The sequence below is a fragment of the Pimephales promelas genome, chromosome 6 (assembly GCF_988280905.1).
Source record: "Pimephales promelas chromosome 6, fPimPro1.hap1.1, whole genome shotgun sequence".
NCBI classification, from domain to species: Eukaryota; Metazoa; Chordata; class Actinopteri; order Cypriniformes; family Leuciscidae; genus Pimephales; species Pimephales promelas.
The window spans coordinates 36425834-36442011 of record NC_142774.1 but is presented as its reverse complement, the minus strand read 5'-3'; the positions used below and the strand labels follow the sequence as shown (position 1 = coordinate 36442011).

General features: G+C 37.9%; 1 protein-coding gene across 1 annotated transcript in view; it reads left to right on the top strand.

Moving 5' to 3' along the window:
* myo15ab (myosin XVAb) overlaps positions 1-16178 on the top strand; it is a 46541-nt gene that overhangs the window by 13303 nt on the left and 17060 nt on the right. Inside the window, exons 22-37 of the mRNA XM_089132523.1 lie at positions 56-231; positions 1266-1350; positions 1982-2035; positions 2185-2266; positions 4094-4224; positions 4330-4425; positions 4526-4761; positions 5202-5380; positions 8486-8558; positions 9628-9822; positions 9896-10011; positions 11963-12045; positions 12836-12935; positions 13426-13497; positions 13582-13646; positions 14533-14877. Coding sequence (XP_088988649.1) covers positions 56-231; positions 1266-1350; positions 1982-2035; positions 2185-2266; positions 4094-4224; positions 4330-4425; positions 4526-4761; positions 5202-5380; positions 8486-8558; positions 9628-9822; positions 9896-10011; positions 11963-12045; positions 12836-12935; positions 13426-13497; positions 13582-13646; positions 14533-14877 — 2088 coding nt within the window. The remainder of the gene's footprint in view (positions 1-55; positions 232-1265; positions 1351-1981; positions 2036-2184; positions 2267-4093; positions 4225-4329; positions 4426-4525; positions 4762-5201; positions 5381-8485; positions 8559-9627; positions 9823-9895; positions 10012-11962; positions 12046-12835; positions 12936-13425; positions 13498-13581; positions 13647-14532; positions 14878-16178) is intronic.

The following is a 16178-nucleotide window of genomic DNA, read 5'->3' as shown; positions in this document are numbered from 1 at the left end:
ACAGGCAATTTTACATTGTATAATGTTTGTTTTAATATTGTGTTTTTATTCTTAGATCTTTCTGAAGGAGGAAGTCAATCAGTTATTGGAGAGTAAACGTGATCGTATGAGGCATGTAGCTGCACTGACCCTTCAGCGTTACGTACGGATGTATTTTGTCCGGAAGAATTTCCTCAAATTTCGTGTGGACATGACAAATCTTCAGGCTCGCTGCAAGGGCTACCTGGCCAGGTAAACTACAACCTATCGCCTGTACCTTAACTTCAATGCCGTGTCATTTGTAATGTGATTTACAGCTAGAGATGGTAGCTGCAGGTTTTTTCAGTAGCACCTCATTGCAGTACACGAGATCCAGGGGGCGGAGTCGGATCCAGATCTGAGGGGTGGAGTTGGGTAGGTTTAGGGATCAGGGGTGGAGCTGGGTAGGTTTAGGGGTGGGTTTAGGGATCAGGGGTGGAGCTGGGAAGGTTTAGGGGTGGGTTTAGGGATCAGGGGGTGGAGCTGGGTAGGTTTAGGGGTAGGTTTAGGGATCAGGGGTGGAGCTGGGTAGGTTTAGGGGTGGGTTTAGGGATCAGGGGGTGGAGCTGGGTAGGTTTAGGGATCAGGGGTGGAGCTGGGTAGGTTTAGGGGTGGGTTTAGGGATCAGGGGGTGGAGCTGGGTAGGTTTAGGGGTGGGTTTAGGGATCAGGGGGTGGAGCTGGATAGGTTTAGGGCTGGGTTTAGGGATCAGGGGGTGGAGCTGGGTAGGTTTAGGGGTGGGTTTAGGGATCAGGGGTGGAGCTGGGTAGGTTTAGGGGTGGGTTTAGGGATCAGGGGGTGGAGCTGGGTAGGTTTAGGGATCAGGGGTGGAGCTGGGTAGGTTTAGGGGTGGGTTTAGGGATCAGGGGGTGGAGCTGGGTAGGTTTAGGGCTGGGTTTAGGGATCAGGGGGTGGAGCTGGGTAGGTTTAGGGGTGGGTTTAGGGATCAGGGGTGGAGCTGGGTAGGTTTAGGGGTGGGTTTATGGATCAGGGGGTGGAGCTGGGAGGTTTAGGGATCAGGGGGTGGAGTTGGGTAGAATTGGGGGTGGGTTTAGGGGTCAGGGGGTGGAGCTGGGTAGGTTTAGGGATCAGGGGTGGAGCTGGTATATGTAAGGTGGGAGGACTTGGATCTGGATCCGACTGGGAGGACTTGGATCTGGATCCGGGGGGGGGATCAATGAAACTGAGTGTTATATGTCACTGAAATGGCTGAAACTTCCCTCACTCACTCTCTTTGTGCCTTTTAGGCGACGGTTTCTGCGAATGCGTATAAACCTGATCAGGCACCGTGCAATGATCCGACTTATTGTCAATCGCAAAAGATACATCAGGGTACGTTACATAATAGTGATGCACCGGTGTGAACATTTTGGCAGAAACCGAAAACCTATATTTCTTTATATTTAAAGAATATAAATATAAAGATAATTACAAATATAAAGATAATACAAATCTTTATATATAAAGATGATTCTTTATATTTAAAGAATTATCAGATAATCGATATATTGGCTGATAAATCGAAATAAAAAAATTTATTATAATAATTTAGAGCCATTATAAAAACAAATGTATCACTGTTAAAAACCATGTCCCAAACACACAATTATAATGTTATACATGTAGCCTACTGTATGTGACCACACATTTGCACTGTATTTTCAGTTTTTTAATTGATTCTAATCATATTTTAAGCAATTCAAAACAATCATGTTGAACGGTGCACATCTGAAGTATTTCAGCTGAAGGAAATAATCCATTATTTATCGGCTTTAACATTAAAACTTGAACATATATTGGCAGATACCGATATGGTGGCCGATATATCGTGCATCCCTATTACCTAATAATAAGTTCCAATCATTTCTTCACCAATACTAAAGTGTCTAATGCAATTACTATAAGTTCACATTCGGGTTTTCAAATGTTTAATGCTTTACTTTCGCTCATGGTTTTGTTACAGTACAACATCTACTTAGCGAGAAGAGCAGAAGAGGAGAGGAGAAGGATTGAACTGGTAAAATAACAGTCTGTGCTCATTTTTAAGGACCAATTATGTATATATTATCACTCTTATGATGATTGAGGTTTCTTGTAAATACCCAGCCAAACATTTTCCACTTTTGTTAACAAGAGTTTTTATTATGTGTTTTCTCTTTTCTGTAGGAGCGAACGAGCAGGGAGGTGGTAAATGTGACTCAGCTAGTTATTCCTGCAGAGTTGGGAGGATTGTTACAGGCCACAGCAGGTTATTAGCAATTTCCCAGTGTTTCTTCTTTATTATTAATAATGTTTGCTAAGGCAAAACCACTATTATTATTATTGTTCAAGTTATGTTCAAAACCTGTAACCCATATCAAACTGTGGCACATAGCTTGTCCCCCACTGTTTATGCTACAGATGTGAATGATACCTCAAATCATGCTGCTGGTTAAGGAGAGATGTGCTATTATTAGAGATGTGCTAAGCATATTATACAAATTAGTTGAAATTGAGAAAATGAAAAGATGTGCTTTTACTTTTCTTAGTGATCTGGGAGCAGATGATAAAAATTATTTTAAAATTAATCTAGTAAGCAACCAATCACTGTCAGGCGTTGTGCAAGATGCAGAAGACGAGGACAAAAGGAACTCAAAGTAGATGCTTTATTCACAAATTTAACTTACGGCGATGAAGGGAAACGTTCCAGGGCTTTAGTTCACACAACTAAACATAGACGACCGACAAAGAGTAAATGGAGGAAACTAAGGCTATGTTTACATGGAAGTGATTCGGAAGAGAAAACGCAAAGAGTGGAGAGTTTTTAAGATTTCCACTCTGGAGGGTGGTTTCACTTTTTTGCATTTTTAAGCCCCAAAACGCCGTCGCCGTGTAAACGAAAGGCACATCCGATAAAATATCTTTATGTTTTCACCCGTGAGCGTTCTCGTGTAAACAGGGCCTAAAGGAAACTAAATACAGATGAACCAATGAACATTGATAGGTGAAGACAGGTGAAACAGATGATGATTAACACAGGTGATAGACACAGGTGACAACGATGATGACAGACAGGTGTGTAAACATGAGGGATGCTGGGAAGTGTAGTGCAGAGTCAAAGGCATAAATTAGAACACTTGCAGGTGAAAATGGAAAAATATTTTATGTGCCTCTCGTTTACACGGCGGCGGCGTTTTGGGGGCTTAAAAACTCAAAAAAAGGAAACCACCCTCCAGAGTGGAAATCTTAATAACGCTCCACTGTCAGGTCCCCGTGTAAAGGGTAAAAACGCAAAAGTCTGCTTGACTGTGAAGGTTGTACGCAGGCGCGTGGACTTGGTGTTGTTTTGTGGTAGTGCTTCACATCGCCACCTAGCCGCCTGGAGTTCATACTACATTGAATTTCACACACTTTTGCGTTACCATATGCACGTGGATTTCCCACCCAAAACGCTCGTCTAAACGCAGAACAAAAAGTAATAACACAACGCCACTTTTGCGTTTTCTCTTCCGAATCGATTCCGTGTAAACATAGCCAAAGACAGACTAGTGCGGACGATGACTGCGACACCCAGAACATCCTTACAACTTGGGTATTTTTTAGTTAACAAAAAGTAAAATAGATTTAATAAAATTAAAAAATTTAAATAGACATATTGGTTGCACTTTAATTTACAGTACGTGCACGTTCAATGTACTTACACACAAGTACAAAGGTAAATACATGGGTTAAGTTGAGGTTTACGAGTAGTTTCAGGGTTAGTACATTGTTAGTTTCATTAGTACTATAAGTACATAGTATGTTCATGCAAAACAGGACTGTAAAATAAAGTGGTACCGACATAACTATATATAACTATATTAGTATCTCAATTATCTTAAATAACACTCTTTTTTTTTCTTTTTCTTTTTTTTTTTTTTTTGCATTTTGCATTGCTCCCATTATAATCAACAAAGTTGTCTAGTTTGTAATTTTGCTGTTGAAATTAAAAAAAAAATTATCCACAGGCGATGCAAAACTAGGCATTACTTTACCTAATCATTTTGAAAAAATATTAAATCTATGTTTTGCCTTTTGGCTTTTGTTTTGTTTTTAGCTGGAAGGGAGCGTCATTCAGACTGCTTGGCTCTGGTTCAGGCTCCTAGAATACAGACGGACCCTCAACTCACTCTTCCACTGGACATCAACAACTATTTGATGACCAAATATATACGCACACATTTCAGGGTGAATGTCCTGCATGCTAACACACACACACACATGTGCATAATTCACTCACATTAAGGACATGATGCAGTACATTTTGTATATATTTTTCTTTCTTTTGTGTAGGAATTACAGTTCGGGATGCTAGCCGCACCGCTGGAGAACTCACTGACCCGTCTAGAAGATGATCTGAAACAGGATGCTCTAGATGTGTTTATACTGGTAAGGTTACCTTTACCATAAATCCAGTGTCATTATCAGTCACCCTTTGTAAGTCTTTTAGCAGTTTGTTGGTGAATTTTCATGTCTGATTTGGTGACAGATTTTGAGGTTCATGGGTGATCCAAACCTGAATGGAGCTCAAGAAAACCTGTTTGGAAATTACATCATTCAGAGAGGCCTTGCCACTCCACCAATCAGAGACGAGATCCTAGCGCAGATAGCCAATCAGGTGTGGCGGAATGAAAACAGCAGAAATGCAGAGAGAGGCTGGCTGTTGATGGCAGCCTGTTTGAGTTCCTTTGCCCCTTCTGAGAAGATGGAGAAATATCTGCTGAAGTAGGAGAATGCACAAGTGAACATACAAACACACACGATACAAAAGTTTTATGTCACTAAGATTTTTGAAAGAACTTTATTATGCTTACCAAGGCTGCATTTATTTAATTAAAAATACTATTTTAATGAATTTTAAAATACAATTTATTCCTGTGATGGCAAAGCTGAATTTTCAGCATCATTCCTCCAGTCGTGTGTCACATGATCCTTCAGAAATCATTCTGTTATGCTGATTTGCTGTTTAAGAAACATTACTTATCATTAATCTAATGCAATAAAAGTATTCATTTCTTAAAAAAAAAACAATCTCAATGAACCCAAGTCAAAGCATTATTTTGTCATGCATATTTTGTACAACAATGCAATAATATAAGTTCTGTTCAGGGACATGATGTGAGATTTAGCCGTTAAATAACTGTCTCTCCCTCTGTCTCTGTCAGATTTGTGTCAGACTATGCTCTGAACGGCTTTAAGGCTCTGTGCCAACACAAACTCATCCAAGCAATGCAGAAATCCCACCTAGTCCCTGAAGCATCTCGAACATACCCTCCATCCCTGCTAGAGTGGACTGCCACCCGCAAGAAAGCACACATGGTTCTCCAGGTGCACTGTTTTGATGGTAAGACCCTATTAGTGTTTTCTTAAATGTGTAACAAAGTAAACAGAATAAATGGACACATAATTAACTATGACCAAAATCAGATTTCAGACTAATACTGATTTTTGTCATCTTTTCCTGTTCAGACTCATTTAGGACGGTGCCACATTACTTCGAAATAACACTAAAATATCTCAAAAATAAAAACTGAATCTGTTTTCCATTGAGTGTATCACATGTTACTGCCTCAAAAAGTGTATTTTAGTATTACATGCATGACATAACCACCATACACATGAAGGGTACACATACATCCTTAATCGTTAGATATGGCCAAATTGTCCCAAAGCACTCGTCAATGTCAAAATGTTTGAAATGGCAATCAAATCACAGAAGGCAGGCTTTACTGTTCACAGTTGCTGAGCATGAATTGCAAGGAAAATATCAATAGCTAAGCAATTAACATTTGACAACAGTTTACTGGAATATCCAGTGATGCAAGCTACCTTTTTGTCAAATTCTGCTGTTTTGAATTTAAAATATAGGCTATCATTCACGTGCTTCATCTAATTCGTAACTGAATGTGAAAGACAAGAAATATTAATGGAGCTCGTTTTGGTCTATTAGGCATACGATTAAGAGTGAATGTGTGCATATTTTAAAATGAATCTTTACAAATAGTCCCAATTGATTACTATAAATGCTGTCTAGTTAGACAGATCACTTGATTTTGAAACAAAGCCACAATGTCAGACAGAAAACAGCAGTCAATAGACATGATTTTTGACTATTTCCATACAGTTGGTTTGCTCCACACTAAGCCACAATGTTTCTGAGACGTAAGTGGTGCTGTTTTCCCTCTTCTTATATCCCCTCCATTTATTTAATTAGCGCTTCATACACGTTGTTTCAAAGCAGCTTCACAGTAATAAACTAAATCATAACAGAATCAATGATGCAAACCATCAAATATTAGTCAAATTCTGCAGCTCTACAGATGACAATAGTGTATTTTTCAGCAGAGGTCAATTCAATGTTGATTCAGTTCTATGTAAAGAACCTCAATTATATAACTAGTTCAATTTAGCAATAAGCAGCTCTGCAGAAGACAGTAGTGTCATCATCCACCTCAATTCAGTTCGAGTTTTTGTTCTTGTCCAATAGTTTCAGTGCACTCTCTCTCTCTCTCTCTCTCTCTCTCTCTCTCTCTCTCTCTCTCTCTCTCTCTCTCTCACCTCAATTTCCTGTCCTACTTTCTACTGTCTCTCAAATAATGCATGTTAATGTCAGGTCAGGAGGCAAATCAGGACTGGTGTCATCTGTCTATCCTTTCCTCTAATCTATTTAATCTCTTCTTCTGTCATTCTCTATATCTTTCTTTTAGCCTCTCCTCTTTCATCCAATCTTGCTCACTCTCTCTGTCACTCTGCTTTATTTTACGCCTTCTCTCATCCAGTTACACTGCCTCTCTGTCCTCGCCTGTTTGGGCTGGAGCAGATTAGCAGATATGTGATAGTGTGTGTGTGTGTGTGTGTGTGTGTGTGTGTGTGTGTGTGTGTGTGTGTGTGTGTGTGTGTGTGTGTGCTGGTAGAGATTAGATGGTCAGTCAAATTATCTTGACTACTCTTTCCACCCGTCAATTCTCTTACAATTACACAACCATTACAAGCTACAGGTATTAATGACCTCTTACTGGAGATTTTTCTCCTGCGTGTTGATTACAATATCATCTTCTAACAAGTCCACATTTTAAGGTCTGGGTAGATTAGATGGTAAGAAAACAACGGATCTCAGTTCTGCAGGAGAAGTAGGCAAAAACAAAGATCAGAGCGACTTTGACAAGGGCCAAATTGTTATGGCAAGGCAAGTTGGTCAGAGTATATCTGAAAAGTTCAAGGTGTTGTCCTCCAGATTTCAATCTAATTGAGTATCATTGGGATGTGCTGGACAAACAAGTTTGATCCACGGCAGCTCCACCTTGCAACCTACAGGACTTTGAAGAGTCTTATAGAGTCCATTGCTGTGTCCGAAATCACCCACTACTCATATAGAGGACTATATAGTGAGCTCGCCATTTTGTAGTGCTCTCCGAATGTATAGTGATGATTATTATATCCTATATACACCACTCAATGTATCCCAGGCCAGAATGCATTTTGAAAAGTAGTGTACAACCAATGGTCACTAACCCAAGCCCTATACCATCATGCATTGCGCTGATCGTAAAAATAAGTTATCATGTGTGAAGTAGCGCATTAGAACAGAAACGGCCACAAATTACTTTTAGTTTTTAAATTTTGGAGAAATAAGCTCAATATAATGTAATGTATTTATTCAAAAAAATCTATTGAGCCCAGAGCCGGCTCGGCACCAGCTGACAGATGATGTAATATATATATATATATATTGTATATAACAGTATATTAGGAAGGTGGTTAAAAATCAGGTGTTTTGGCTCATATATATATATATATATATATATTAGTTTACAAAAAAATTCTCTCATCATTTATTAAAAAAAAAATAAGTCATGGGATTTGTTGCTACAATATGTGACTTTCACATGTCATATGGGATACTGTTAGATGGTCTCACAGATATGGAATACACATGCACATGCCTTTGGTGTGAGAGACCCGGGTTCGAATCCACTGTGAGACACCAATGTGTCCCTGAGCAAGACACTTCACCCTAGTTGCTCCAGAGGCATGCGACCTATATAGCAATTGTAAGTTGCTTTGGATAAAGGCGTCAGCTAAATGAATTAATGTAAATGAAATAAAGTGGCATGAGTATATCTCAAATTGTATTATATCCCCAGACAGCAACATAGTATCAGCCCAGATCCAGGCCACATCTGGATTCAATGCGGACCAGATGTGGGCCGGATCTGGGCCGACAATATATTCCCACTGTCTGGCTCTGTATTTTATAGAAATGGAAACTCCATTCTGTTTAGGTTGAGGTTACTTTTCTAAACAATCTGACCTATAATTTTGACCTGGAACACAAAAAGTATAGATTTAGACTGTGAGGAAGCCAGGCTGTATCTAGAGACCATAATAACAGAGGGACTTGGGTTTGGGGCTTTTTTGAATTGAGTTTTATTTGATTATCCCCTTGTAGGTGTCTCTTTCCTGTGTCCTGTCCATTCCTGGACAAATGGAGAGGGCCTTGCAGGAGACGTTCTACAACACAGGTGAATTTTATTCCCACTGAATTTTACTTGAATTTACAGCATCCTAAGGCTGGATTTCTTTATGCCTGGTTCAGATTACACGATTTTAGCCCGATTTTGGCACGATCCGTTTGACGTAGGGTGTCGTGGGGATTCGTAAACGACAACGGGCGTGGGGACGCAAGATTCGATCGTAATAGTGTCATAGTGGGCGATAACCTACGTCGCGTCTGCGATGCTTCATGACATCATGACAAAAAGACTAGCATGTTTAATTTTTTAACGGTTGTTCACGATGGGGTCCGTCACATGTATGAGGTTGACCAATAGGAGCACAAGCTTTTCCGTACACAACTTTCAAAAATGGCGAAACGAAAGAGAGACGATGATGCTAACGTTAAAACTATAGTAAAAAAATATATAAGAAAACATTATTTTACCTCAAGTTCTCTTTGGAGGATTGACAGCCCATTTTGTCCTCTTCGAGCAATCCAGGAACGTGTCCATTGTCTGGTTTTTTTTTCTTTTTTAATTTTTTCTAAACACAGGACAGCCAACACAACTCTCACCGCTTCATCCATTGTTTGTTTCCGGAAGTCACTCGCTACTAGTTTCACCTTCTCGATGACATCACTCGCGCCGTTAAAGACGGGATGCAATGACTGTTCAGGAAGTAACGTGTAGTCTGACCACGACACAACAAGATTTTAGGAGTCAAAATAGCGTAATCTGACACAGTGACTATCGTAACAGACAAAAAAATTGTGTAGTCTGAACCAGGCATAACACAGATTTAGACTAAGATTACAAACTACGCTAGTTGCTGAAAATCGATTTCATCCAGTCTGGGGATTTCAAACATGCTTGATATTTTGAGCCGATTTCAGAACACATACTGTTTTCATTCGTCACACATCTTCTAGTTTGTTGTCTTCAGAACGACTTAAAGTCTGTTTGTTTGTGATTCTCAATCGTTTAGTGTATGATGCCCTGTAACCAGTTTCAAAGTTGGCAAGTATATGGTGCCTAGTGTGTTGTCTAGTGTATTCCAGCCTGTTGGGTCAGTAACATGGTATTGGCCATCCTGCAGGGGCGTGTCCACTGAGAGTCGATGGGGTTGGTCGGTTCTGATGAAGGAGCTGGCGCAGTGGGTGGAGTTAGAGGGTCACGATTATGTTCTCGATCTGGTGTGTGACCTGGAGCTGCTGCCAGACTTCCCTAAACAGAAAACATACTTCATCATCTCTACTGAAGACTCCAGCAGGGCACGACCTAACGCGAGCATGTATGTATGCATCCAAAAATATTTCATTGTTCTCCCATGTTTCAGTTGTAATGTTTAATACGTTGGTATGCAGAAGTCTCTTTGGCAGTGGATTTGAAGAGGAAGAGGAGGGGCCGCTATCGTTTGCCAACCGAACGAGCGCCATTGCAACCAACAGCCTACCGATCTCTGAAGGCCACTACAGTCTGGGTAGCCTCCTTTTTCAGTCTTAAATGAAGCACAACATTCACTTGTTCCTAAGTGAAACGACATAAAGTCATTGACCCTTCTCAATCTGATTGCCCGGTGATTGTTATTCCAGCAATGAATATCCAAGCATAATCTCAAGAAACACTAAACTACAGCCCCTGCTTTAATCAGATGTAGCAGATCTACAACCCTGCATGTAAAGTAGAATCAGATACACACAGAATGGCTAGATTACATACAGCTAAACTAACCCCGATGGTGTTCATGTAACCTTTCTGTGTGCATGTCCACAGGATGAGTAACATTATACAGGTTTAAGAGGTCTTGCAAGGGTCAAATGTTCAGGTCATTGATCATTAATAATATTTTTGAGGCAGTGGCTTGTTCTGCTAGTGTTATTGACTTCACCTGGCATATTTTGAATTTTGGGTTAATGAACACATGAGAAAATTGTTTTGATTACCATTTTCTCTGATCCTCTAAAATTCATTTACGATGTGACAATGTATTAATCTGTCTGGCATCAGAAGTTTCAAAACACTCTGCTTTTACAGCTTGGTTTCCATGGATTATCTTTTTTAAAGCAGGTTGCCGTAGATTTTAATAGTATAATAAACTACTATGTGTGCAATAGATTAGATTCTTCGTTAAATTATTTCTTTAATACACTTCTGTTCAAAAGTTTGGGGTCAGTAATATTTTTTTTTTTAATTTCTATTTTGATATATTTTCACCATCATTGCTCTAGTCTAGTCATTGCTCAGTGATCCACATGATCCTTTAGAAGTCATTCCAATTTGCTGATTTTCTTTTCTTTCTTCTTTCTTTCTTTATTATTTGTCTCAAACAATCAACATAGATACACAACAACAAAACAATAATTAAAACCACAAAGTAAAACACAACCACCAAAAAATAAATATGTATATATAAATAGTAGTAATAATAAAAATACCAAAACAACAACAACAACAAAAGAATAAAAATAAAAATGTGTTTGAGAAGGAGCAGGCAGAAGCAATTAGCTTATTTAAACCTGCCCTTATTTAACAAAAAAAATTCTGCTCAAGAAACATTTCTTAGTATTATATATGTTGAAAACAGTGTTTTGGGGAAACTGTGAATGCAATTTTTTAGGATTTATTGATGAATAGAAGGTTCAAAAGACAACCCAGCAAACAAATTTAGGTTCTGGGAATGTTCTGGGAACTTTAGTTTTTGGTTCCCAGAACATTCCTAGAACTTTCCCTTAAGATTAAGAGAACGTTCCCGGAACATTCTCTTTAAAAATGGAACCTAAAAATAACCTATATAGAACGTTCCTATAACGTTTGGTTCCCAAAAAAATAACCTCATGGGACCATTCGGGAACATTAGGGGAATGTTCTGTGTTTGCTGGGAAGCATTTATTTGAAATATTGGAAAACATTATAATTGTCTTTTACTTTTGATCAATCGTGTCCTTGCTAAATAAAAGCATTCATTTTCTTTCTTTTATTTTAAACAATCGGTAAACACTTTAGTTTAGGGTCCAATCCTCACTATTAAGTTGCTTATTAGCATTCATATTACTTGGAAATTGGCTGTTTAGTACTTATAAAGCACATTAATGCCTTATTCTGCGACCTTATTCAACATCCCTTAATTCTACCCAATAACTAAACTTAACAACTGTTTTACTAACTATTAATGAGCTGTAATTGAGTTTATTTGTGGCAAAAGTCATAGGTAGAGTTAATGATGAGTATTGGACCCTAAACTAAAGTGTGACAAAACAACACTACTGACCAATTCTGGGATGTATTTGCTTCTTACACATAAAAAAAAAAAGCATTCTTACTGCAAACCAAGATGAAAATACTTTTTTTGTAATATTAAACATAAATTCCTGTTACTTCCATTTTATCCTTATTTTTTTTCACACTCTTTCTCTCTCCTCTGTCTTTATCAGACTCCGAACCATCCTATGATGCCACTCAGCGCGGGATGGACCGGTATTTGGACAGCCTCTTTGACCCAGTTCTGTCTGATGGGGTATGGTGACACCTGAACTCACACACACAAATGTCAATTAACCCTTAATGTGTGTGTCAGTGAAAGCAAAAGAATGAAAGATTGCTTTAGGGTTACTGTAATTCTCAGTCTCATTTATGTGTTGTTGGTGTGTGTGTGTGTGTGTGTTTGGCTGTGCTCCCTATGATCGTTTTACACAGAGCAGCACTAGGAAAAAAGTAAGCAAATGAGTGTGTAATTTTTTAATGAGGCTTATCCCACATGCAGAGGGAGACGCAGACCAACAGTCATTCAGTAAACTACACACCTTTAAATCAATGAGATTCCTCTTATTAAATTAAAATCTCTGTTATAGAAACAGATTAATGCAGTAAAATGTGTTAAAGCATGGTCTGACTCGGTGTGGCTCAAGTGTGGCCCTACATTTGATTTATTATTTATACTGTATAGTTTCACTCAGAAATATGTTATGAAAGAAAACATTTCATGGAATGCAAATACAGGTTTTATTAGAGTGTAAAACCATTTTTTTCAGTATTTCAACCAAAATATATGATACTACTAACACAGAGACCTATTCACCCAGTGTGGAGTTTTAACCTTTACTGCATAAAAACCATCAGCAAAAAAAATGCTGAAAAAAAAATGATGCTGTTGGAAGACGAAAGAGAACATTTTTACCATCGTTTCACTTAGAAAAATATTATGAAAGTAAAACATTTTGGAATGCTATTGATTTTTTTTTTTTTTTGCTGTAGTACTCCGAAGTATGCGGTCTTAGTAACTAACTGGATTATTCTTTTATATGTAGGACCTTGATGCTTCAGTTTTGTCTGGTAGGATGAAGGGTAGAGGAGGTGTAGGTGGCGATGAAGCACAGTCCCCTGCTAGAGTCACTCTTCAGCCTGGAGGTACTGTAAACACACATTCTCTGCTGAGCAGTCCGGCTTAAAAAAGCAGAAATGTCTTTGCTGGTCCAGGCTGGTTTTGATGCTGGACTGTCTGCAAAATGTATCCAATTTTTTCTGATTACATACAACACACTGTATGTGTTTACAGTTATATATAGACCAAACGCTATTCATTGGTTTAATCTTAACTGCCTGAATTTTTTGTTTTATTTTTTGTGCAAAATGTAACTCGCACAGCTCTTTAAAGGGATAGTTCATTTTGAAATAAATTTTTGCTATGTTTTAACTTACCTCAAGGGCGTCCAAGATGTAGGTGTCTGTTTCCGCAGTAGTTTCAATTTTGTTTTGTTTTTTAGGTCAAACCGTTCTTGTCTGTCAGTCATATAATGGAGGTCTATGGTCACCACCTCAAAGAGCATGCACAGAGAAGTCCAAATTAAACATGATTTAATGACTCATAAATGTAAGTACATATTAATGTATTTTGCAGCAGTGAGAGTTCTGCCACCCATACCAGGCGCTTCAGTCATGCCCAGGATGCCAGCCGTGCCCCCAGTGCCAGGTATTTCTATTTAAAATGCCATCAGCTTTCAAGGCTTGGGTGATTGAGAAGTATTCAGTATTTTCTTTTAATTCTTCCCCTTAGACCCACAGCAAACCGTCTTGGCCCAACAGCAACAAACCATCATCAACCAGCAAGCCGTCATTATGGTACTGCAGTCTTTATTGAAACAATTATTCAAAATTTAAAATTAAAATTCTCATTTACTGATCCTCATGTTTTTTTCAAACTATTTGACTATTCAAAGTGTTTTTTTAAAAGAATTATTTCAGGGTGAGAAATGACAAGTCAATATTTTTCATTTTAGTTTAACTTGAAATACTAAAATAACTCAAACTAAATAAATTAAAACTAATACATTAAGAATAAAAAACTATATATTTTTTTATTATAATAAAAATTACAAAAACAAACAATTACAAAAAAAATCAAATTAAATTTAAATATTAACATTTTTAATGTATTATTCATTTTACTTTTTTTTACAGTTTGTCAGTTACATTTTTACATATGTTATGTGTCAAATAAAATAAAATAAAAAAAATTTCATGTAAAATTGTATGCCTTTTCAATCAGACTGCCATTAATTACAACTTGACAACATATTAAAATGTAATATATAAAAATATCCTTCTGACCCAAAAATTAAAAAATGGACTAAAGGCCCGTTGACACCAAGGACAATAACTATAACAATAGCGAAAAAAGATGTAGTTCTAAAAATCGTAGAATAAATCCTAAATATAAAAGAATATAAAATATCCACATCACAACTAAAGGATAGCGGAACAGGGAAACAATCTAGTTGATGAACAATGAAAACAATGACACCCAATCAGAATCCATCCTACTATAAAGATCTGAAGCATTTAAAATGGCAAATTACAAAACTGCAGTGCATGTTTATAATAAACAGAATTAAATCGTCCAATGGTGTGACGCTAATATAGTTATCGTTATACTTTTCGTTCTTGGTGTGAACTGGTTTTCAAGTGTAAGTCACCTTGTGTCTCTTGACTGTCCCTACATCTTCAGGCTCAGCAGATGACCATGCAGGCGATGGCTATGGTGACCAGTCCAGTGTCCAGTCGCCCAATGTCGCCCCTCACCAGCCCCCCAACCAGTCCTCCTCCCACCCCTTACAGCACTCTGCCACCCAGCCCGTACCCCGACATCCCTCCCAGCCCCTACGCAAACATCCCCCTCAGCCCCTACGCCCCACTTCCCCTGTCCGCGTACACAAGCCCTCCAATGACCCCCCAGCCGGCCGTTGCCTCCACCTCCATCTACGCCACCCCCAGCATCTTAGAGGGGCAAAGTGAGCCCATGAAGAAGAACAGCCCCCCAACGCCACAGCCGCAGAAGACCAAGACTACACAGGTGCCCAAGTGTTGATAATCATATAATCTAGTTTATACTGTAAACTTGACATTGTGTCCTAGGAATATTGTTGGCTCTTTTGACCAATTGCAACCAATTTTTTCCTCATTTGCTGTGAATAAAGCATCTGCTAAATCAATACATGTAATGTAAATGTAAATACCCTACCATTTGAAAATTTTATTTTTGTTTACACTTTATAATAACTGCACGCTATTAATAATTTATTAAAGCTACACTGTTTAACTCTTTTAGTTTATTCTTAGCTAAAAACACTTAGTTCTTTCAAAAATATATGTGCTCATTAATGTATATTTACTTCGTTCAAGTATTCTCGTGAGTGTATAATATGCCATTGAAAATACATACGGGTAAAGGGTTCTAATGTCGGTCGCCATGTTGACCCTCCATCTTGAAAGTACATTAGCCAAAGAGGGACATACCCGTTAATTCAAGCTTCGCCTTTCGCGTTTACGTTTGAGTTAACACTCATGGACGAGGTCGAACTGGAAGCCATGTTAATCTTGGACTACACTGGCCACCGTAGGAGTTAAAACGAAATCGGAATTGAGAGGAACAGAAACTAATATTCACTGGATGGTCATATACCTTTTCACCACTAGATGGATGAATGATGAATTAACTGTTTACTAATGCTTAACTAATGATTATTAGCGTGTATTTATTATAAAGTGTTGGCGATTTTTTTTTTAAAGAAATGGGATTCTGCATGGAAATATTAAATTGGTCAAAAGTGAAAGCAAAGAAATTTGTGAAAATTGTTGTTCCAATTGTTCTTTGGAAATTTCAATTCATGAAAGAATTTTTGAAAAACTTGCGTCACAGTTTCCTAAATAAATATATAATAAGAAGCACAACTGTTTTCAAGATTAATAATAATGATAAATGTTTCTTGAGCAGCCAATCAGCATATTAGAATGTTTTCTGAAGGATCATGTGTTCAATAATGTGCACAATTCAGCTTTGCATCACAGGAATAATTTACATTTTAAAATATGTTAAAATTGTACACAATATTACTGATTTTACTGCATTTTTTTATCAATTAAATGCAGCTATGGTGTGAATCACAGAGACATTTTTAAAAATCTTACCAACCCCAAACTTTAGAACTGTATACAAGCGAGATATCAGTTTGTGTAATTAATTTTATATGTTTATATTAGTAAAAGACTATATTGAATACATTTTAAAAACTGGTTCATGAAAGTTAATATAATATGGTTGACAGTGGTGCTTTTTTATGTGCATGTCTTTATAATTAACTTTTAGTCACTTAT